Source organism: Gopherus evgoodei, chromosome 3 (genome assembly GCF_007399415.2).
Source record: "Gopherus evgoodei ecotype Sinaloan lineage chromosome 3, rGopEvg1_v1.p, whole genome shotgun sequence".
Classification (NCBI taxonomy): Eukaryota; Metazoa; Chordata; order Testudines; family Testudinidae; genus Gopherus; species Gopherus evgoodei.
In genome coordinates, this window is record NC_044324.1 from 196,734,099 (window position 1) to 196,756,967 (window position 22,869).

The 22,869-nt window shown below is 46.5% G+C and overlaps 1 protein-coding gene across 6 annotated transcripts in view; it reads right to left on the reverse strand.

Annotated features, from left to right (window-relative positions):
• Nucleotides 1-22,869, reverse strand: part of FOXN2 (forkhead box N2) — a 120,780-nt gene that overhangs the window by 21,259 nt on the left and 76,652 nt on the right. For all 6 annotated transcript variants that reach the window (XM_030557754.1, XM_030557755.1, XM_030557750.1 and 3 more), the window contains one exon: nt 2,287-2,411. In XM_030557754.1, coding sequence (XP_030413614.1) covers nt 2,287-2,411 — 125 coding nt within the window. The remainder of the gene's footprint in view (nt 1-2,286; nt 2,412-22,869) is intronic.

The following is a 22,869-nucleotide window of genomic DNA, read 5'->3' on the forward strand; positions in this document are numbered from 1 at the left end:
GAGCCTTCACTTCAAATTTTATCTACAGAGAAGCTCATGCCCATTACGCAAAAATACTAGCTCTTGTAAAACACATCACCTTCTAGAATCTAATGACTGTTGTTTCAGTTGCCATTGTTTTGACAACAAGAAGCCTGAAAAGACCATGAACCATATTATGACACTTTTAGTTTTGAATATTTAATAGTACTCAAATTTTCTGCAATGATTTTTATTAATGTTTTTATTCCAATAGTGATTTCTTTCTAAATAAATGCAGCTATATATTATAAAAAAGTGCTTTGCAGTTAGACATTTTAAAATAGATTTTAAAATTGATTATTTTTAACATATATATTCCAAAGTGCCAAATACACTTTTCAAGTGCCTTACAATAGCTTCAAATTCTTCTGCTGGGCTCTTTCAAACAGAAGAATGATCACATATGGCTTAACACAGCTAGATGGTTAGAGACCACTTTTGTAAATAAGAGAATAAAAAACCCAAGTATAAGCCACCAAGCTGTGCAAAGCTTTTTATTCACTACTATGTATTTAAACGCTTGCATTAGGGTGTCAAATCCAAGGGTCAGTGTAGCAGTTTCATTTAAAAGTAAAATGCCAAGTTGAGTTTTGTGGTAGACCTAGCAATTATAAGTTCTAGAAGAAAGTAATATTGAAATATTTCTCTTTATTCATTAGAGTTGAATCATCTACCATCCTCAGCTTAGATTATATACTTTTAAATATATATTTTTATTTTTCCAATTTAACTTTTTAAAGTATTTTATTTTTAAAATAGTATGAACATACAAAAGAAATCCTCCAACATGAATGGATATAGTTTCTATATAGAAGTATGGAGTATTCCTTTGTAGCAGAAGTGGGCAAACTATGGCCCACAAGCCACATCTGGCCTGCGGGACCCTCCTGCCTGGCTCCTGGGCTCCTGGCCTGGGAGGTTAGCCCCTGACCCCTCCCCTGCTATTCCCCCTCCCCTGCAGTCGGGGCAGGGGTTCTGGGGGCAGTCAGGGGACAGGGAGAAGGGATGGCTGGATGGAGTAGGGGTCCGGGGGGGGGCCCATCAGGGAACGGGGGGGTTGGATGGGGCAGGAGTCCGGGGAGGGGGGCTGTCAGGGTCAAGAAAAAGGGGAGAGCAGATAGAGGGCAGGGGCCAGGCCACGCCTGGCTGTTTGGGGAAGCACAGATTCCGCTAACCATCCCTCCATACAATTTCTGAAACCCACTGCAGACCTCAGGCCAAAAAGTTTGCCCGTCCCTGCTTTGTAGATATGTCAGCAAATAAGTGTTTTCAATAAGTCACTATTTTTTTCTACTGCCTTTTCTTTAAGTTTAAGATGCCCAGACATTCCAGGCTAGTCGTGGTTAGTTCCACTGAAACTGGGGTTTTGTCCCACTTACACAAAACCCAGGGCACAGTGCAGTACTGCTACCCACAGATGTTCAGACCCATCAAGTTAGTGAGACAAGAAGGGATATTTGCTCCCAACAAACCTGAAAATAGCTGAAAGGCAGCCCAAAGACTTGCTAATAGCAGTAGCTCCTCTTTGTGCTGCTCCTAGCTATGTCCCTGATAGAGTCACATTGGGAAGAAAGAACAGGGAGAAAGTGAGAGTAGAGAAAGAACAGGGTGCACATAAACGGAAGAGGAACCAGCAGAAGACAAGCAGTAAAAACGAACAAACCAACCCAAATGAAAACCCAGGAGATTAACAAAGGACAGAAAAAGATGCTGGGCTTGCAAGAATGGGTTAGAAAACATAGCTATGAGTTGAGTTTAGGGGAGAACAAAATACACAGGGTTAAAAACTGTTTTCTCCACCTCCATTTTTGAAAGGTGTCCCAGATTTTCTGGAGAGGGAGCCCTCCTTCCTGCCCACTTGCTTCATACACTTTTCCTCCTTCCCCACAGATATCAAATGCTTCTCAGGAGACAGGTGTCCTGATGTATCAGCCTGAAAAATCTAGACTCACTAGATTCTCACTTCCTTGTCCATTCAACCCACTTCCCTCCCTGAGCCCCATTCATCTCCTTCTCTCCACCAGTCATTTTCAATCTATTAACCAACCTTCCATGCAGTATTTTGTCTCTTTTTCTCAATCCTCTACTTCCATTCCTCTCCACTCCCATGTCAGGAAACAATAGAGTTTGGGAGGCATAACTGGTCACCCCATTTTTTCCCCCAAATAACTACTTCCTTTGTGTTATAGGTTGCCCAGGCTGTTGTGTTCTTTGGGAAAGGTTACCATAACTTAATGCTATACTTGTAACGGAAAATTTGCCTACCTCGGTGGTGAAGCCGGTGGGGTATAAAATGCAAGTGCTGAGGGAAAAGGTTGCTTTTTCAGTGCTTGTATAAGATTTGGCTTATATTCTGGATCAACACACCATAATGAACCTTTTCCATTCACCTGGAGGGGGGAAACATAGTAGTGTGAATTAGAAGATTTAGGAGAAATTAGTAAACAAGCCATAGAGGAGTCCACTGTTACAATACTAATATTAAACATCCATTGTATCAACAACACTGACTATAGGCTATGGTATTTCCATTCTAAACCCATTTTCCCTCACCATTTTCTCAGCTAGAACTTGCAAAGTTTGATTTCAGTCCATACTAAATATTTTTGTAAGTCTGAAGAAAGTCTCTTCAGCCATTTGAGGGGCAGTGATATGGGCCCCCTTTCTACTCCCAGAAATAGGGTCCCAAAGTTGGGATTCCCTCCTCTCTCCCCTGCACTCTAGGAATGTAGGGAGTTGTTTGAAATGAGCCCAGGTAGTATGTCAACTGAGCCTGGCATGAGGAAGATGAGGAAATGTACATATTAGTAGAGTCATATTAGCAAAAACTGCAAGGCAAGCATCTGAAAAGGACTGGGAGGTTTAAAGTGTTTGTAACTTTTTTCGTTTTAGCCAGTCTTTTCAAATCCATCCAAGTCAAATGTCTGTACTGAGGAGTAAATCCATAGCATGTTGGAAGTTGCAAAAACAAGTTGTCATAAACGGATAATTAAGAGTTAATAGAACAGAAGTACTTCATATCTCTTTTGCCTGTAAAGGGTTAACAAGATCAGTGAGCCAGGCTGTCACCTGACCAGAGGACCAATCAGGGGACAGGATACTTTCAAATCTTGAGGGAGGGAAGTTTTTGTGTGTGCTGTTAGTGTTTGGTTGTTGTTCTCTCTGGGGGCTCAGAGGGACAGGATGTGCAACCAGGTTTCTCTCCAATCTCTCTGATACAGGCTCTTATAAGTTTAAAATAGTGAGTACTGGATAGATAAGGCGAGCTAAGCTTATGTTTGTTTTCTTTATTTGCAAATGTGTATTTGGCTGGGAGGAGTTCAAATGTGTATTTGGCTGGAAGGAGTTCAAATTTATATTTTGCTGAAAGGATTTTAATTTGTACTTGAATACTTAGGCTGGGAGGGTATTCCCAGTGTCTATAGCTGAAAGACCCTGTACCTATTCCATTTTAAATTTACAAAGATAATTTTTACTGTTTTTTTCCTTCTTTAATTAAAAAGCTTTTCTTGTTTAAGAACCTGATTGTTTTTTTATTCTTGTGAGACCCCAGGGGACTGGGTCTGGATTTACCAGGGAATTGGTGGGGAGAAAGGAGGGAAGGGGGAGAGAGAGGCTAATTTCTCTCTGTGTTAGGATTACTTTCTCTCCCAGGAAGAGTCTGGGAGGGGGAGAAAGAAGGAGGGGGGAAGGTGGATTTTCCTCTTTGTTTTAGATTCAAGGAGTTTGAATCACAGTGATTTTCCAGGGAAACCCAGGGAGGGGAAGCCTGGGAGAGGCAACGGTGAGGGAAAGGCTTTACTTTCCTTGTGTTAAGATCCAGAGGGTCTGGGTCTTGGGGGTCCCCGGCAAGGTTCTGGGGGGACCAGAGTGTACCAGGCACTGGAATTCCTAGTTGGTGGCAGCGCTACAGGTTCTAAGCTGATAACTGAGCTTAGAGGAATTCATGCTGGTACCCCATCTTTTGGACGCTAAGGTTCAGAGTGGGGAATTATACCATGACACAAGTCATGTTTGATTTATCACATGAGTAAAGGGAGAACAAATTCTGAAAAACAAATGTGCGAATTAACAGCTCCATAACTGAGAGAAACTTTTCAGTTTTCTTCTAACCTTTAAAACAAAATCATTTTTGGGTTGACTAGGTGTAAGGGAAGTCAGCATCCCAGGAGTGTGTATGAATGTAAGGACTGGTCTACACACAGCTTTTGTACTGCTACAGTGGGTTAGAAACAGAGTTAAAACAGTACAATCCCCTAATTATAAGGGCTGTAGTTACACCAATATAACAGGTGTTTAAATCAGAATAGTTTAGTCTCAGGTTATGTCTACGTCTCATAGCCTAAGCTTTCAGAGCACGCTAGTGTAGACACAGCTGATACCTACAGAAAAAGTTTTTCTGCTGATCTAGGAACACTATCTTCTTGAACAATGTTAGCTATGTTGACAGAAATACTCTTCCATCCACACAGCTGTGTGTATACTGGGGGTTTTGTCAATATAGCCATGTCGCTCACAGGGGTGGGGTTTTTCACACCCTCCCTGATGAAGCTATTAACTTTAAGTGTAGACATGTCCTTAAATGAAGTGAAAGCAGCAAGCGTTAGGTTAGACAAGCTGCTGCAACCATTGCAACTCCCCCTACCACCCACCCCCGCAGAGTCTAGCTGGAAATTAAGAATTCCAGGAAGTCAGAAACACAACACTGTCAGACTGACCCCAGGCCCCATTCCTCTTTTTATCTGAATAACTGTTTCTGCATTAATGTTTCAGTTCAGAAGGTTCTTGCATCTCTTAGTACTCTTGAGTAATACTCTGACGACAATACTCTTCTCCCATCTTTGCTTTCTGGTTGGAATGGTATTTTACAATAAATCAAAAACGTGAACAGCCAGTTTCTTCTATACCAGGGTAGGCAACCTATGGCACATGTGCTGAAGGCAGCATGTGAGCTGATTTTCAGTGGCACTCACACTGTCTGGGTCCTAGCCACCGGTCGGGAGGCTCTGCATTTTAATTTAATTTCAAATGAAGCTTCTTAAACATCTTAAAAACCTTATTTACTTTACACACAACAATAGTTTAGTTATATATTATAGACTTATAGAAAGAGACCTTCTAAAACTGTTAAAATCTATTACTGGCACGCAAAACTTTACAGTAGAGTGAATAAATGAAGAGTTGGCACACTACTTCTGAAAGGCTGCCGACCCCTATTCTACACTGAAGTCCATGGCCTTTGTCAAGACTGGGGGAAAATATTTTTTTCAGTCAAATGACCTTAGCTTGAATAAACCCTCCATTTAACACCAACATAGACACAGTTTAGATTTTAGCAGATCAAATTAGATTGTAACTTAACCATCTAAAATCACCTCATGCAACAGAGTTGCTGTAAAGCTTGTGGGCAACCGCTGCTAGGTTCCCAGTCAGGTGTACAAGACAAAAGTGTTTTATTAGGCTGTCACACCTTTCGGGGGCAGGAGGGAGGGAGGGGCAACAACTACAGCAGTCTTTCCCAGCAATAACAAGGAAGGCACTAGTAGCAAATCAAAATAAAAGTCCTCCATCAGGCCTATCTTCCCTCGGAGACAGACTGGCTGGCAGCAATCTCAAGCAGTTCCTGATCCCAGAAGGCTTCTCACAGAGCGAGACCTGGAGGTCTACTCTTTCTTCCAGCTAGTTCCCAAATGAGTTGGACTCTACCCTTTTAACCTCTTCTTGCAAACCTGATACCTATAGCATGGTTGGGATGACTGAGCCCACAGCAGCTCATTAACCCTTTCATTGCCTCAATAACCCATCACACTGAGCCTATACTGATGTTAATTCAATTACGTTAAACTATTTTGACTAAATTTGATTGAAAAAATACCATTTCTTCCTAGTCCAGGCGAGGCCAATGACTCCCCGTGGCTTACAGTTTAGTGAGAAAGCATCATGTCTGGTAACCAACTACTAAGTGAATTATTGTGGTCCCACGTTTCCAAAACCTGAAATCCTGACAATTCAGTGTATCCTACTTGGTAGAACCCGTAAGCCCAGCAATGTTACCACTATTTTGCTACACATTCCAGGTTATTCAAATTGACATATAAAAAAAACTAAGCATGAGAGAACATGCTCTACTTCTCCCAAAGCTTCTTTGCCCATTCACTGCATATAGGGGAAAGCTATTAGTTAGGCTAGTTGCTTCTTGTAATACAGAAGAGAGAAATCAGATACTGAGAGTTAAAGCAACCCTATCCCAGTGAGCTATCATGTCACAGCTAGGAGGGTAGCAGTGCCAAGTTTTCCTGTTGAGAAATCTGGCAGAATCTTCCAAAAGCCACTAATGTATACGGATGATGGAAGGTGTATCAAGCAAAAAAAATAAAAGATGACAAATATAAATGATTCTGTATTAACTTATAAAAAGAACAGAAAATGCATAATACCAGACAGCCATTCTCACACGTTGGTTATTAAATATTTGCATTAGAGCAGTTCTATATTTTAGAACAGAAGAGAAAATAAAAGTAATCTTGTCAATACATGAGAAAAATGTTTCAGAATGAAGATTCAAACTTCATGGGATAAAGCCTCAGCATTTGTAAATTGTCAAATACCTACTGACTTCATTGGGCCTATAACTACTTACACCAGCTGAGGATCCATTCCTATGCTTTTATGAACTGATGTTCCTGACAATTAAATATTGTCAGGGCTTAGACAGCACCAGTGTAGCATCCACTCACAGAGGGATCTAAGTTATTGGGCTTTTTTCATACGATGAAAAATTTTGTTATAAAAAGAGCTTGCACTATGAATTAGGGGAAAAATTCAGAAATAAAAGTGTGTTATTTAGTGGTTAATGAAATACCCTACAAACAGATGCCTCTGAACGTTGCTTTCTGTAAAATTCCTTTTTTACAGGATACTATTCTTTACCCTGCAACAAAGCTTAGTGTGAAAGCTACAAAAAATACACCAACTATTTTTCTTTAGATATTTGTATTTAAATAGACTATTAGCCAGCTAACCCCAGCACAGCTCTGATTACCCTAACTGGCTGAATTCACCCTCTTAATAAGAGTATATTGCACAGGGTGGATAAAAATCAATGATCTTTTAAAAAAAATGTTAATCAGTTTTTTTTATAAAATGCTTTTTGAGGGAAAAAACCTATCTAAAAATTTAGTTTTATTTTAGATATATTATAGCTCAAAGATATCTCATCATGGATTAGGGATTACAAATTCTAATTCTATAGTATGAGACAAATATATTTGTGTAATATTTAACAAAAGTTTTGTAAATTAGTTCCAATAGTTAATGGATTAGGGACCCAATCTTATGGGGTCACAGGGGCTTCTATACGGATTATTTAGGTTAATCTTTCTATCTACCCAATGGGACTCAGTGCTCAGTCTAGAAGATACCATCAGAGATGCTTAGTTTTGCAATTCTCAGACTGGATTTACGTCTCCAGAGATAACATGCTTGTTAACAGCAAAAATGTATTAAAATATATAGAGGTGATAAATAACAGACCTCAAGCCTATTGTCCTGCTGCAAATTTGTGTACACAGAGTCAATCCCTCACCTCTCTCTAAAAGTGAAAAGTTTCAAAAAGTTCAATGAATAGAAGATTGTTGAGGGCAAAATAGATCTGGACAAGGAGAAGTCTGAAGATAAATGTGAGAAGGGAGAGACAGGCAGTAGAAACAAAAGTGAAACCGTTTGAGCAGCATATGCCAGAAGTCCTGAGGTCTTTCTGAGTGTTTTGAGATCTACCATATGTGACAAAGCTCTGTCCTTGTCTCCGTGGGCCCCATGCATCCTGGTGGATTTTGCTGGACTCAGAGGTTCACTGTGACCCTCCACATAGCCCTTCTCTCTCTAGAGGCAGGGGTCACAGCCTACTGAGCCATTTTCATCATAAGCCAGCGAGAGAGGTTAGGAGAAGCTATCCTCCCTTGCACAGTCTCTGTTGTCTCTCAGTCTCAGTGATTAATCGGGGGCACAGGAGGGAGCCCTGGCCCACCCTCTACTCTGGGCTCCAGCCCAGGGATCCTAATAGTATCAGCTACGGTAGCTAATCGTTTAAAAACAGGACGTGTATAATTCCCTGGACTACTTCCCCACAGCAGCCCCCAATTCCTCAAGCTCCACTTCACCCTTACCTCAGGGCCTCCTTCCTTGTGCGTGATATGGTGTGTACTGCTCAACCTCTCCAACAGCGCAACTTCCTCCCATAGCGCCTGACATGCACACCTTCCTGACTAACCGGGAGACTTTTAACCAGTTTCAGCCAGCCCCTGATTGGTTTCAGGTGTCCCAATCAACCTCGCTGTCTCCACTGCTTTCTGGAAGGATCTTAATTGGCGCCAGGTGTCTTGATTAACCTGGAGCAACTGCCATTTGGTTACCATGGTAACAGGGGTTTGTTTAGCCTGGTGCTAACATACCTGTTTTTCACTACTGTCCCACAGCCATCTGGCCTTGCCCCATCACATATCCCCCCCCAACACCATAGAGTTCTGCAACTTGGGACACCAGGCAGTGTGCTCGTCACAGACCCTCAGCGTTGCCGTGGTGGCATCCAGCCCTGTGCCGTATGTGGAACTGGAATTGCTGGAGGAATAAGAACCACCTGGTGACCTTCTTTTCTTTATTCCGCTGCATCTACTGGAGGGGTGCATGGTTCGTCACAAAAGTAAATCGCCAGCCTAAGAGGTAATAATGCAGTGTCTCCATGGCCCATTTGACAGCAAGGCATTCTCTCTCAACTACTGAGTATTTCTGTTCTCTTGGGAGCAGCCTTCTGCTTAGGTAGAGGATAGAGTGTTCCTCTTCTCTCACCATTTGCGACAGTACCGCCCCCAACCCCACCTCGGAAGCGTCTGTTTGTAAAATAAATTCCTTGTTAAAGTCTGGGGCTATGAGTACAGGGTCATTACAAAGGGCCATCCGAAGGTCTGTGAATACCCCTCTGCTGCGCCGGTCCACTTCACCATGTCTGGATCTCGGGCCTTTACCAGGTCCGTTAAGGGACTTGCCCAAGTGGCAAAGAGGGGAATAAAACATCGGTAATAGCCTACCACGCCTAGGAACGCGTGGACCTGCTTCCTTCAGGTCAGCCGGGGCTAGTTTTTAATTGCCTCTAGCTTATTCATTTGGGGCTTCACTATGCCCTTTCCTACAATATACCCCAGGTACCTAGCGTCTGGCCCTATGGCGCATTTAGCAGGATTAGCGGTGAGGCCAGCCCATCTTAAGCTGCGTAGTAGTGCCTCAACTTTCTCTAAGTGGGTTCCCCAGTCTGGCATATGGATTATGACATCATCTAGGTACACGACTGCATAATAGTATGGTGGCACAGCAATTTATCCATGAGGCGCTGGAATGTGGCTGGGGCCCCATGTAACCCAAAAGGGAGGAAGTGTACTGGAATAGCCCATCCAGGGTGGAGAACGCTGTCTTTTCTTTAGCTTCTTTAGTCAGTGGAATCTGTCAATACCCTTTTGTCAGACCGAGTGTAGAAAAGAATCAGGCACTACCTAGTCAATCAACCAGTTCGTCGATGCGTGGTATGGGGTATGCATCGAATTGAGATACTTCATTCAGTCAGCGAAAGTCATTACAGAATCTCGTGGAACCGTCAGGTTTAGGCACTAAAACAATTGGACCTGACCACTGACTATAAGATTCTTCAATCACCCCTAATTCGAACATTTTCTTTACTTCGGCCTTGATTTCTTCTCTTTTGGCTGCTGGGATTCGGTAGGGTCTCAGTGTTACCTTGGCTCCAGAGATCATGCAGATATGATGATAGATCTCAGTCGTCTGTCCCAGTTTTGTAGAGAACACATCTCGGTTGTGATTAATCATGTCGGCTGCCTCGATCTTTCGGATCGTCATCAAGTCGGGTGATAGCCTTGCTTGTGTAAGTTATCCTCTGGGAAAGGGTCTCCTGTGCATCTAAGCATGCCTTTCAATTGTATAAAGGTTTTAGAATATTGATGTGGTAAATTTTCTCCGGTTTCTTGTGGCCTGGCTGCTGCACCTTATAGTTCACCTCTCCCACAGCTTCGATCACTTCGTAGGGTCCCTGCCACTGGGCCAAGAGTTTACTTTCTGCTGTGGGCACCAGGACCATCACTAGATCCCCTGGTTGGAACCATCAAAGCTTTGCTTGGTGGTTATAATGGGTTTGTTGGGTCTCCTGTGCTTTCTCCAAGTGTTCTCGTACAATGGGCGTAACTCGGGCTATCCGATCTCTCATCTGCAGTACACGCTCCACTATGTTCCTTCTGGGATTTGGCTCCTCTTCCCAGGCTTCTCTGGCTATAGCCAATATGACCCGGGAGTGGTGCCCATATAGTAATTTGAACGGAAAGAAACTCATGGAGGCTTGTGGGACCTCCTGGAGGGCGAACATGAGGTATGGCAATAGGGTATCCCAATCTTTCCCATCCAGGCTCACCACTTTCCTGATCATGGCTTTGAGAGTCCTACTGAACCTTTCCGCAAGGCCACCTGTCTGCAGGTGTTATACAGTGGTCCATAGGGCTTGGATGTGGAGCAATGAACAGAGATCTTTCATTAACTTGGACACAAAAGGTGTCTCTTGATCCATCAATATCTCCCTGGGTAACCCAACCCGGGCAAAGATCTGTACTAGCTCCTTAGCTATTGTCTTGGAAGTCGTGTTGTGTAGGGAGACAGCTTCTGGGTTGCATAGTCCAGTACAGCAAGCACATGTTGGTGGCCTCGAGCTGTTTTCTCTAGGGGCCCTACCAGATCCATGGCCATGCATTCAAATGGTACTTCTATTATTGGAAGAGGTATCAAAGAGGCCTGCAAATGCGGGCGAGGGCTATGTAGCTGACACCCCAGACAAGAGGTACAATATCGCCTGACATCTTTGTGTACTCCTGGCCAGAAGAACCTCCACAGGATCCGTGCCTGGGTTTTCTCTACCCCTAGGTGTTCTCCAAACAGGTGACTGTGGGCAAGGCTCAATATGGCTTTTTGATGTTTTTGTGGTACCAGAAGTTGCTGTATCTCTTGCTCCTGCATTTGCATCACCCGGTACAGGAGATCTTTCTTTACTATAAAGTAAGGTCCTGGACCCATCCACGGGTATCCCATCTATCTCGGGTATCCCATCTATCTTTCCTGGTTTTATCATATCTGGGGTCTTCCGCCTGGTCCCACCCAAAAGTCTCTCTCCCAGGACTCACCTGCGTGAGCTCCCAGGGACCCGCTTCTTCTTCTTTCAATGGCTCACCACCGTCACGGCTGGGCCGGCCTCTGGTTCACTTTCTGTGGTGGTAGTTTGTCTCTTGGCTGCTTGTGTTCATCTGCCTACGAGGGCGGTCTTCTAGCCCTGGGTCAGGATCCGGATTCCCACGGCTTTTGCGGCCTTCCTCTCTTTTTTGGTCTTCCGGGTCCTTCAGGGGGCTGAGAACAGATCCTGAGAAATCTCAGCGAACATCGGGGGTTGGCATTCCCCTGGAGATAAGTCGCTGCCCTCAGGGTCCCCACCTCCCTCCAGCCTCTCGGGGGGGAGTAAATTATCAAACCCTGGATAGTCCCTCCCAATGACTACAGGATATGGTAGTTTAGGAACCATGCCCACTATCACCTCCATGGGGTTCCCAGGAACCTCTACTTCCACCAGGATGGTGGGGTAATGGCTCACGGCCCCATGCACACATGTCACTGCTACATGTTTGGCTTGTGGCAGCTGGTTACTATTTACCAGCTTACCCGATACGAGGGTGATAGCACTCTCAAAGTCCACAAGCGCTGTAGCCTCTGCTCCATTTATCGTCACCAACCTGGTGTAGTTATGCGGGGCTAATGTGACGCCTGCAAGGTAGATAAGGGAGCATGGGACCTCAGAATCCCCCAAGTTACATTGCATAGGCTCCTTGGTGCTGGGACACTGTGCTGCTATGTCCCCACTCCCCACATGCATAACATCTATAATTGCTTCTAATCACTCCCCTATCATGGAAGTTAGGGGGTTTAGTCCCAGGGTCCCCCCCATTCAGGCCAATTCCTTTCTTCTGGGGTCCCCGCTGGTTTTCATGCCCGCCTTCCACCTAGGACTCCCTGGGGCTTTGGTCACCCAATCTTCCAGGGCTGGGTTCGGGCACTTGCTCCAAATGTTGCTTTCTTTGGGTAGTCAGATCAATTCCCTGGCTGTCATCCGTCTTTCACGTCATTCCGTGATCATCTCATCGTAGGTGAATGGATCATTCTGGCCTACCCATTTGCTGAGATCTGGTGGCAGTCCCCACATGTAATGGTCCACCACCATAGGGTCTCCAAAATCTTGTCCAGGCTGCACAAAAAAGGGGTGAGAATGCTGACCCCACTGTTCCTGGGGCCATGCCTCACGCCGAGCAGTCCTCTAGAACGAGAGGAGATATGCCTCTACGTCATCTTCTGATGTCATCTTTGGCAGACAACCAGTGGCCCTCAGAGTTCACATCCTGTCGGACCTCCGGGCCTGGATGGTGAGGCTCTTCAGCTGGTCCACTACCTCTCGCAAGTGGGCACGATGTTGGGTTGCCTGGCCCATCAATAATTGATTGGTTTCCTGCTGTAGCCACGTAGACTCCTGTTGTGCAATTGCCTGAGCCCAGGTGGCCTCCTGCCGGGCTGCCGTGGCTTGTACCAGAGCTCTTAGTACCTCCTCCATTGTGATACAAAGCAAACAAACAAACCAAAACAAAAAAAATCCAAAACCCCAGTGCACTTATTTTTTTTTTAAACCTCTTTCTTCCACACGCTGTGAACAATGATCCCACGGTTAACACCAGTTGTGACAAAGCTCTGTCCTTGTCTCCATGGGTCCCATGTTTCCTAGCGGATTTCACTAGTCTCAGAGGTTCACTGTGACCCTCCACATAGCCCTCCTGGAGGCAGGGGTCACAGCCTGCTAAGCTATTTTGATCATAAGCCAGCGAGGGAGGTTAGGAGAAGCTATCCTCCCTTGCACAGTCTCTGTTGTCTCTCAGTCTCAGTGATTAATCAGGGGCATAGGAGGAAGCCCTGGCCCACCCGCTACTCTGGGCTCCAGCCCAGAGACCCTAATAGTATCAGCTATGGTAGCTGATCGTTTAAAAACAGGATGTGTATAATTCCCTGGGCTACTTCCCCACAGCAGCCCCCAATTCCTCAAGCTCCACTTCACCCTTACCTCAGGGCCTCCTTCCTTGTGCGTGATATGGTGTGTACTGCTCAGTTTCTCCAACAGCACAACTTCCTCCCATAGCGCCTGACATGCATGCCTCCCTGACTAACTGGGAGGCTTTTAACTAGTTTCAGCCATCCCCTGATTGGTTTCAGGTGTCCCAGTCAACCTAGCTCTCTCCACTGCTTTTTGGAAGAATCTTAATTGGCACCAGTTGTCTTGATTAAGCTGGACCAACTGCCACTTGGTTACCATGGTAGCAGGGATTTGTTTAGCCTGGGGCTAACATACCTGTTTCCCACTACTTTCCTATAGCCCTCTCGCCTTGCCCCATCACACATAGCATTCTCTCACTAGAAGGGAAAACCTATAATGGCAGCATGCCATAAAAGAGACCCAGTTTGGGAATATTTTAATGAAGTTCCTGTATCTGTGGGTAAGACAGGCATGCATCCAAAATGCAAACAGTGCAACAGAGAAAGGCAAGGCCTGGTTGCCCGAATGAAAAACCATCATGAGAAGTGTTCTTTCTCAGGAGGAACCTGCGTTGATGAAAGGACCATATCTGAACACGCAGGATCTTCAGGCTGGTAAACTTTTTTATTTCATACTTCTTTCTTAAGGACTGCCTGTCTTCCTTCTGGACAATTTTTGAATTCTCATGTTTGAGCAAAAAATATAGTTGTTACTCTATGGTACTATCATTTTAGATGCAGTTGTGATAAAAAATAAATAGAAATAAATAGCTGAAATAGGCAGATCTTCCTTTTACAATTTCACCTTTAAAGTAGTACTGAGTGTCAGTGAATGTAATACTAAATGAGCAATATGGTAATAATAATTAAATAACTGCATTAACTTATTTTGTTTAGGAGAATCCATCCTCAACGCACAGGATTCTGAAGACTATCCACCTTCAAAATCACCAGCATTTTCTATAGTTTCAGAAAAAACAACAAGGAGTCCTTGTGGCACCTTAGAGACCAACAAGTTTATTTGGGCATAAGCTTTCATATGGGCTAAAATCCACTTCATCAGATGCACGGAGTGGAAAATACAGAGGCAGGTATAAATACACAGCACATGTTTATAGTTTCAGAGTTATCTGCCAATGATAGTGTTTCAGTCACATCATGTATGTCCAAGGCCGATGCAAGGATGTTTCACGCCCTAGGCGAAACTTCCATCGTGCGCCCTTCCCCTCTCCCGGACCCCCACTCTGAGGTGCCCTTCTCCCCACGGCACCTCTCCCCCTCCACCCTGAGGTGCCCCCCCTTGTGGCAGCTCCTCACCCTCTGCCCTGAGGCGCTCCCCTTGCAGCACCTCCGCACCCCGTTCCGTCTCCACCTCGAGCACGCCGTCACTGCTTCACTTCTCCTGCCTCCCAAGCTTGCGGCGCCAATCAGCTTAGGCACCGCAAGCCTGGGAGGCGGGAAAAGTGAAGCAGCCACGGCGTGCTCGGGGAGGAGGCAGGGCCGGGTGAGCTGGAGCGGGGAGTTCCCCTGCGTGCCGGCCCCCCCCCTTGCAGCAGGCGGCCCTCCCCGCGCTCCCCTGCCCCAGCTCCCTCCACCTAAATGCCGGCGGCGACCGGGGCAGCCGAAGATCCAGCCACGGCAGTCACTGCTGAAGAAAATGGCACCCCCCAAATCCTAGCGCCCTAGGCGACTGCCTAGGTCGCCTAAATGGTTGCACCGGCCCTGTGTATGTCACATAGCCACAGTAGATCACCTGTTGCAAAAAGAAAAGAAAACCTCCATCATCCAGAAACAACCACAGATAACTTTGTGATAGAACCAGCAGATTACAAAAAGAAGTAATCATGAAAAAATTGCCCGGGTTGTTTATGCAATGAACTCTCCTTTCGTATGACTGAGAACCCACACTTCATTAACATGGTTCAGTCATTAAGATCAGGATACAGTCAACCCAGCAGAGGAGATGTCACAAGCAAATTGCTGGATAAAGTGCATGAAAGAGAAATTGAGCAGTGTGCAAAAGGTCTAGAGGATAAAATAGTTAACCTGAGTCTTGATGGGTAGAGCAATGTCCACAATGATCCTATTGTATGTGCCTGTGTGACAACAGAAGGGAATATCTTCCTTACAGAAACAACTGATACATCAGAAAATGTGCACACAGCAGAATACTTACAAGAAGTATCAGTAAGAGCTATAACAAACTGTGAAAAAAATTCAAATGTCTAGTACGCACCTTGGTCACAGACAATGCTGCAAACGTATCCAAGATGAGAAGAAATTGTGTAGAAGAGAGTGAAGAGAGTCCCAAGCTAATAACATACGGTTGCAGTGCTCATTCAATGCATCTCCTTGCCAAAGACTTCAGTGTTCCAGAAATAAAGGATAAAGTTGTTGAAATTGCAAAATCCTTCCCTAACAACCACTTTGCAGCAGCTGCTCTGAAAAAAGCAGGAGGAACCAAGCTAACTCTCCCACAAAACGTGTGATGGAACTCAGTAGTGGACTCTTTTGAGCACTATATCAAGAACTGGCCTAATCTGATGACAGTTTGTGAACAAAATCGTGAAAAAATAGATGGCACTGTCACAGCCAAAGTTCTCAACATTGGGCTTAAGAGAAATGTTGAACACATGCTGAGTACCCTGAAGCCTATTTCTGTAGCCTTGAACAAAATGCAGGGAAAGAGCCATTTTATTGTTGATGTTGTTGAAATTTGGAAAGAACTGAGTGAGGTCTTAAAAAGAGAAATATGCAATGACAGAGTTAAATTACAAGCATTAAAAAAACGAATGGGACAAGCACTATCTCCAGCTCATTTTCTTGGAAATATTCTCAATACCAGGATCAAACCTTAACTGCTGAAGAGGAGTTTGCTGGATAGCCATCATCCTCACATAATGCCAACTATAATAAACTTCAGAGCTAAGGGTGAACCATTCAAGAAATATACCGTATGTTTGCTGATGATGTTTTAAAGAAAGTCACACCAGTGAACTGGTGGAAGTCACTTTAGCACTTGGATTCAGAGACTGTTGAAATGATAATCTCACTTTTAATAGCAGTAGCTTCTTCTGTCGGTGTAGCAAGAATATTTTCTTCCTTTGGACTAATTCATTCCAAACTGAGAAATCGTTTGGGACCTGAAAAAGCAGGAAAGCTTGCTTTTCTTTTCCAGATTATGAACAAACAGGAAAATGAAGGTGAAGACAACTGAATTAGGTGCAGAAGCCAATATTTTAGGTTTCTCATGTTGACCTGGCTCACAGAGTCAATTTAATATTTTTTAAAATATTTAATTTAACCATTTTAGTTAAAAACAATTTTAACAAAAACCAACCTGATTTTAAAAAACTTGAATGTTTAACTAAATTCAAAAATTCATATGCTTGTTTTGTTAAAATAGTGTATGTTTCCTGTTGAAGAAAAAAATCCAGAATACAGATCGTTGTTCTAATTAAATAAAACAATTTAAATGTCTGCCTGGTGATGTTCTCCTCCTAATATAGCATGGCAAGAAAATCCTCCAAATGTTAATGATTAACCTGTTGAATTGGAGATAGTTCACCTCCCAGTTTTCTGATATAGATGTAAAACTAATCTGAAAAGTTTTCAAAATAAATCACTTAAAAATGTATAGTGTGTACCTTCTAAAAATGAAACCTACATCTCTCTGAGCTGTAAAGAATATGTATTAAGGTTATAACAGCCAACAAGAATGCACTTTTATGTAGAAATCCATGATTAAATCAAGTCTTTCTGACTAGTGACTTAAATCATGATTTAAATCAATTTGATTTAAATCAAATCCACCCTGATATAGAGCCATTATTTTATTTGAAAATTGGCTTTGTGGAACAACGGTGATAGCTGCTGGTGAGGCATCTTCTTTTTCCAGCTTTCTTCTGGGGCTCATCTCTTGAGAATTGCTCCTGGGTTGGCTTGCGGGCTCATTCCATTCTAGGCTACTCCTCAAAGGACCCACCCGCTTGGCTTCCTCTTCCTTCCTTGAGAGCTCTCATGCCTTCCCTCATGGAGCACTGAAAACTCATCTTATCTATCATTCAATTGCTATATACGGTATTCCTATTCTGAATAGGATACAATTTTACCTGCACTTCCATTGTGCTAAACAGAGGCATAAATCAGCTTCTTTATGGCACTGCCTGTGGAGCAATAAGTAACTACTGTGCTCAGATTCATCACTCAGTAAAAACTTAGTGGGAATCGATGTGAATTTCAATCTGGCACTGCCTCTTTGGGGTACAGATGTGAAAGACCCAGTTGAAAGAACTGTATACAATGTAACCAATAAGAAGGACGTTGATCCTTACTTTACTGATCACTTAATCCACTCCAGCTTTTACAACGCAGGTCAAGGGAATCAGATCTTGGCCTTCTAAAAGACACACATATTAACTTCACAGTGCAAAAGAAAACTTCTGTAAAACCTGAGGACTGTACACAGTAGAATTCAGCATTAACCAATACCACCAAGATACATCTACAGTTATTTCCTCCTGCCTAGGCTACAACACAAACTAGATAAAACTTAAGCTAAAGTGTAACTTTATATCTATACTAGGAAAAAGGATGAGTTTAAGTCAGATTTAGCTAACATGTGGTGTTACCTAAATCCTATCTAAACTTGAACACTTTTCCTAGTCAAGATAAACCTTAAAAGGTCTTTGGTCTTAATTAGGCTATGATGATCAGACTCCACTGTGGGAGGAGGATGTGTGTGACTTTCCACCCCTGCTGTGACTATAGTTATGCTTATTGAAATGTGATAATAACTTTTATTTCACATCTACCAAAATGGAAAATGTTATTGTCAGTGTAAACAAACAAATGAATTGCTGATTCATTTTAAGATCTGGGGTAAATAAGGATGGGCAGTCTAAAAAAGAAAATGCATGTGTGCAAAAAATTTTTAAAAAACAGTGACATTTGCAACTTTTATAATTCAACTCGCCATAGTAGCAGAGTAAAGGAAACTAAATGGAAGGCTTTTTAAATTGCCAATGTGTGGATTTTTTATAATAGCAAAAATCTCCCAGGCCAATCTGCATATTTCAGGACAGTATTGAGATGCCTTTGGTTGGTGGCAATATCACAGCGGGGATACCTTTTCTTGTCCAAAGCACCTCATTGATAAAAAGACGGTTACTCACCTTTGTAACTGTTGTTCTTCGAGATGTGTTGCTCACATCCATTCCAGTTAGGTGTGCGCGCCGCGCGTGCACGTTCGTCAGAAACTTTTTTACCCTAGCAACTCCAGTGGGCCGGCAGGTCGCCCCCTAGAGTGGCGCCGCCATGGCGCTCTATATATACCCCTGCCGGCCCGCCCGCTCCTCAGTTCCTTCTTGCCGGCTACTCCGACAGTGGGGAAGGAGGGCGGGTGTGGAATGGATGTGAGCAACACATCTCGAAGAACAACAGTTACAAAGGTGAGTAACCGTCTTTTCTTCTTCGAGTGATTGCTCACATCCATTCCAGTTAGGTGACTCCCAAGCCATACCTAGGCGGTGGGGTCGGAGTGAGAAGTCGCGGCCCGGAGCACTGCAGTTCCGAAGGCCGCATCCTCCCTCGACTGCTGGACCAGGGTGTAGTGGGAAGCAAAGGTGTGGACCGATGACCAGGTCGCTGCCCGACAGATTTCCTGGATGGGCACACGGGCTAGGAAAGCCAGCGACGACGCCTGCGCCCTGGTAGAATGCGCAGTCACACGGCCCGTAGGGACATGGGCCAAGTCATAACAAGTCCTGATACAGGACGTAACCCAAGAGGATATCCTCTGGGAGGAGATAGGAAGACCTTTCATACGATCTGCTACCGCCACGAAAAGTTGGGGGGATTTTCGGAAGGGCTTAGTCCTCTCTATGTAGAACGCGAGAGCCCTACGGACATCCAGCGAGTGGAGCTGCTGCTCCCTGCCTGAGGAGTGAGGTTTTGGGAAAAAAACCGGAAGGAAAATCTCTTGGTTGATATGAAAGGCTGAGACCACCTTGGGCAGAAAAGCAGGGTGTGGCCTCAGCTGCACCTTATCCTTGTGGAAGACCGTATATGGGGGGTCTACCACCAGAGCTCGGAGCTCCGACACCCGTCTAGCTGAGGTGATAGCCACTAGAAAGGCAGTTTTCCAAGAGAGGTAGAGCAGGGAGCAAGTAGCTAACGGCTCAAAGGGGGGTCCCATGAGCCGGGACAACACCAGGTTAAGATCCCAGGTTGGAGCAGGGGGACGGACGTTAGGGAATAAACGTTCCAGCCCTTTAAGGAATCTCGACACCGTCGGGTGAGAAAAAACGGAGCGACCGTCCGCACCCGGGTGAAAGGTGGAGATAGCTGCTAGGTGGACTCGCAACGACGATAAGGCCAGACCTTGCCCTTTGAGGGACAAAACGTAGTCTAAGATTTCGGAAACCGAAACCTCCATAGGGCGGAGATTTCTCTCTACGCACCAACAGGAGAAGCGCTTCCATTTCGCTGAATATGTGGCTCTTGTGGACGGTTTCCTGCTGCTCAAGAGCACCTCTCTCACAGGCGTAGAGCAGCGCAGCTCTGAACCAGTTAGCCACGCAGGAGCCACGCCGCTAGGTGCAGCGACTGCAGGTCTGGGTGACAGAGGGTCCCGTGGTCCTGGGTAATCAGGTCCGGATGAAGGGGCAGGGGAACTGGGTCGGCTATGGCCAAGTCCAGCAGCATGGTGTACCAGTGCTGCCTGGGCCACGCCGGGGCCACCATGATCACGAGAGCCCTGTCCCTGCGCACCTTCAGGAGGACCTTGTGGACCAGAGGGAACGGGGGAAATGCATAGTACAGGTGGGTCGACCACTGGATGAGGAAGGCATCCGCTAACGACCCCGGCTCCCTGCCCTGAAAGGAGCAGAACGCTTGGCACTTCCTGTTCCCCTTGGACGCGAAGAGGTCCACCCGGGGATAACCCCACCTCCGGAAAATGGAGAGAGCGACGTCCGGGCGAAGGGACCACTCGTGTGACAGGAAGGATCTGCTCAATCGATCTGCCAGAGTGTTCCGTACTCCAGGGAGGAAGGAAGCCCTGAGGTGAATGGAGTGGGCTACGCAAAAGTCCCAGAGACGTATCGCCTCGTGGCACAGGGAGGAGGACCTGGTGCCGCCCTGCTTGTTGATATAGTACATGGTCGTCGTGTTGTCCGTGAACACGGCGACACAACGACCTTGAAGCTGATGACAAAACGCTTGACAAGCAAGGCGGACCGCTCTCAACTCCCGTATGTTGATGTGGAGCCCCACCTCCTCCTGGGACCACAGGCCCTGTGTCCGCAGGGTCCCTAGGTGGGCCCCCCAGCCTAGATCTGAGGCATCCGTTGTCAGGGATACCGATGGCTGAGAGGGGTGAAAGGGAAGACCCGCACATAATACGGACTGGTCCAACCACCAGCCGAGAGAATCTAAGACCTTCTGGGGGATTGTGACTAACATGTCTAAAGGTTGCCTTTGCGGCCTGTAACGACTGATAAGCCACAGCTGGAGAGGCCTCATGTGGAGCCGAGCGTAGCCGGTCACAAAAGTGCACGCCGCCATGTGGCCTAACAGGGTTAGACATGTCCTCACTGACGTCAATGGGGCTGACCGCAAATGTTGAACGATCGCCGCCATGGTCTGGAACCGTTGCAGAGGCAGCGAGGCCCTGCCCACAGTGGCATCCAAGACGGCCCCGATAAATTCCACCTTCTGCGTGGGCCTCAGAGTGGACTTGTCTGTGTTTATCAAGAGGCCCAGACTTGCAAATATGGCGGTGATCATGCGGACATGGCTGTTGACCTGCTGTTCCGACGTGCCCCGAATCAACCAGTCGTCCAGATAAGGGAACACGTGGACACGGTTGCGCCGAAGATGCGCCACGACAACTGCCATGCATTTTGTAAACACCCTCGGGGCCGTGGACAGGCCGAATGGGAGGACTGCAAACTGATAATGAAGAGCCCCCACAACGAAGCGGAGAAAGCGTCTGTGGCGCGGCCAAATGGCAATGTGGAAATACGCGTCCTGCATGTCGAGGGCGGCGTACCAGTCTCCCGGATCCAGGGATGGAATAATGGTCCCCAGGGATACCATGCGGAACTTCAACTTCACGAGGTATTTGTTGAGTTCTCGCAGGTCGAGGATAGGCCTGAGGCCCCCTTGGCCTTGGGATCAGAAAGTAGCGGGAATAAAACCCCTTGCCTTTCTCGTTTTCGGGAACCGCCTCTATAGCTCCTTTGCTGAGGAGCGTCTGCACCTCCTGTCGAAGGAATTGCTCGTGAGAGGGGTCCCTGAAGAGGGACGAGGAAGGAGGGCGGGAAGGAGGAAACGAAACAAACTGCAGGCGGTATCCCGTCTGCACCAGGCTTAAGACCCAGCGGTCCGATGTTATTTGGGACCACGCCGGGAGGAAAAACGAAAGGCGGTTTGAAAACGGGGGGAAAGGATCCATAGGGGAAACTGTTACCGCGCCCTCGGGCGCACCTTCAAAATGAAGGCTTAGGACCAGGCGGGGGTTTTGAGGAGCCTTGGTTCTGCCCCCCTTGGTTCCCAGACTGCCTGCGCCTGCCGTTCCTGCCACGGCGCCTGTAAAGGTCCTGCCGCTGGCGGAACTGGGAAAACGGCCTACGTTGTTGCTGTTGTTGCGACCTAAAGGGTCTACGCTGCGTCACGGGGGTGTGCATCCCGAGGGACCGCATGATGACCCTGTTGTCTTTTAGACTCTTGAGTCTGGGGTCTGTCTTATCGGAAAACAGGCCCTGGCCTTCGAAAGGAAGGTCCTGTATAGTGTGCTGGAGCTCCGGCGGAAGGCCGGAAACCTGCAGCCAGGAGATGCGACGCATCGTAACTCCTGACGCGAGGGTGCGGGCAGCCGAGTCCGCAGCGTCCAAGGAGGCTTGTAAGGCCGTGCGTGCGACCTTCTTGCCTTCGTCCAAGATGGCCGTAAACTCTTGGCGAGCATCCTGTGGCAGCAGCTCCTTAAATTTGTCCACTGCCACCCAGGAGTTAAAGGCGTATCTGCTCAGCAGGGCCTGCTGGTTAGAGACCCTGAGCTGCAGCGCCCCAGCCGAATACACCTTACGGCCAAGGAGGTCCATCCGCCTGGCCTCTCTGGACTTGGGGGCCGGAGCCTCCTGGCCGTGACGCTCCCTATCGTTCACCGATTGCACTACCAGTGAACCGGGAGTCGGGTGAACATGTAGATATTCATAGCCCCTAGAAGGGGCCATGTATTTTCTCTCGACTCCTTTCGCTGTCGGAGGGATGGAGGCCGGGGACTGCCAGATAGTATTGGCATTGGCCTGGATGGTCCGTATGAAGGGCAGGGCGACCCTGGTGGGAGCATCAGAAGAGAGGATGGTGACGATTGGGTCCTCTATCTCCGAGACCTCCTCTGCCTGCAGACTCAGGTTTTGAGCCAGTCGCCTGAGGAGGTCCTGGTGCGCCCTGAGATCCAGCGGGGGGGGACTGTTGGAGGAGGTACCCGCCACCGCCTCATCCGGGGAGGAGGATGATGAGACCCCAGGCACGATAGTGTCCAACTGAGGGTCTTCCTCAGCCCTCGCCTCTGCCTCCGGAGCCACAGCGGAGTCCTGCTGTTTGGACCCTTCGTCCCCTTCCGGGGAGGGAGGGGGGCGAGACAAGGAGGCTTCAGGGGCCCTACGCTCCGCAGTC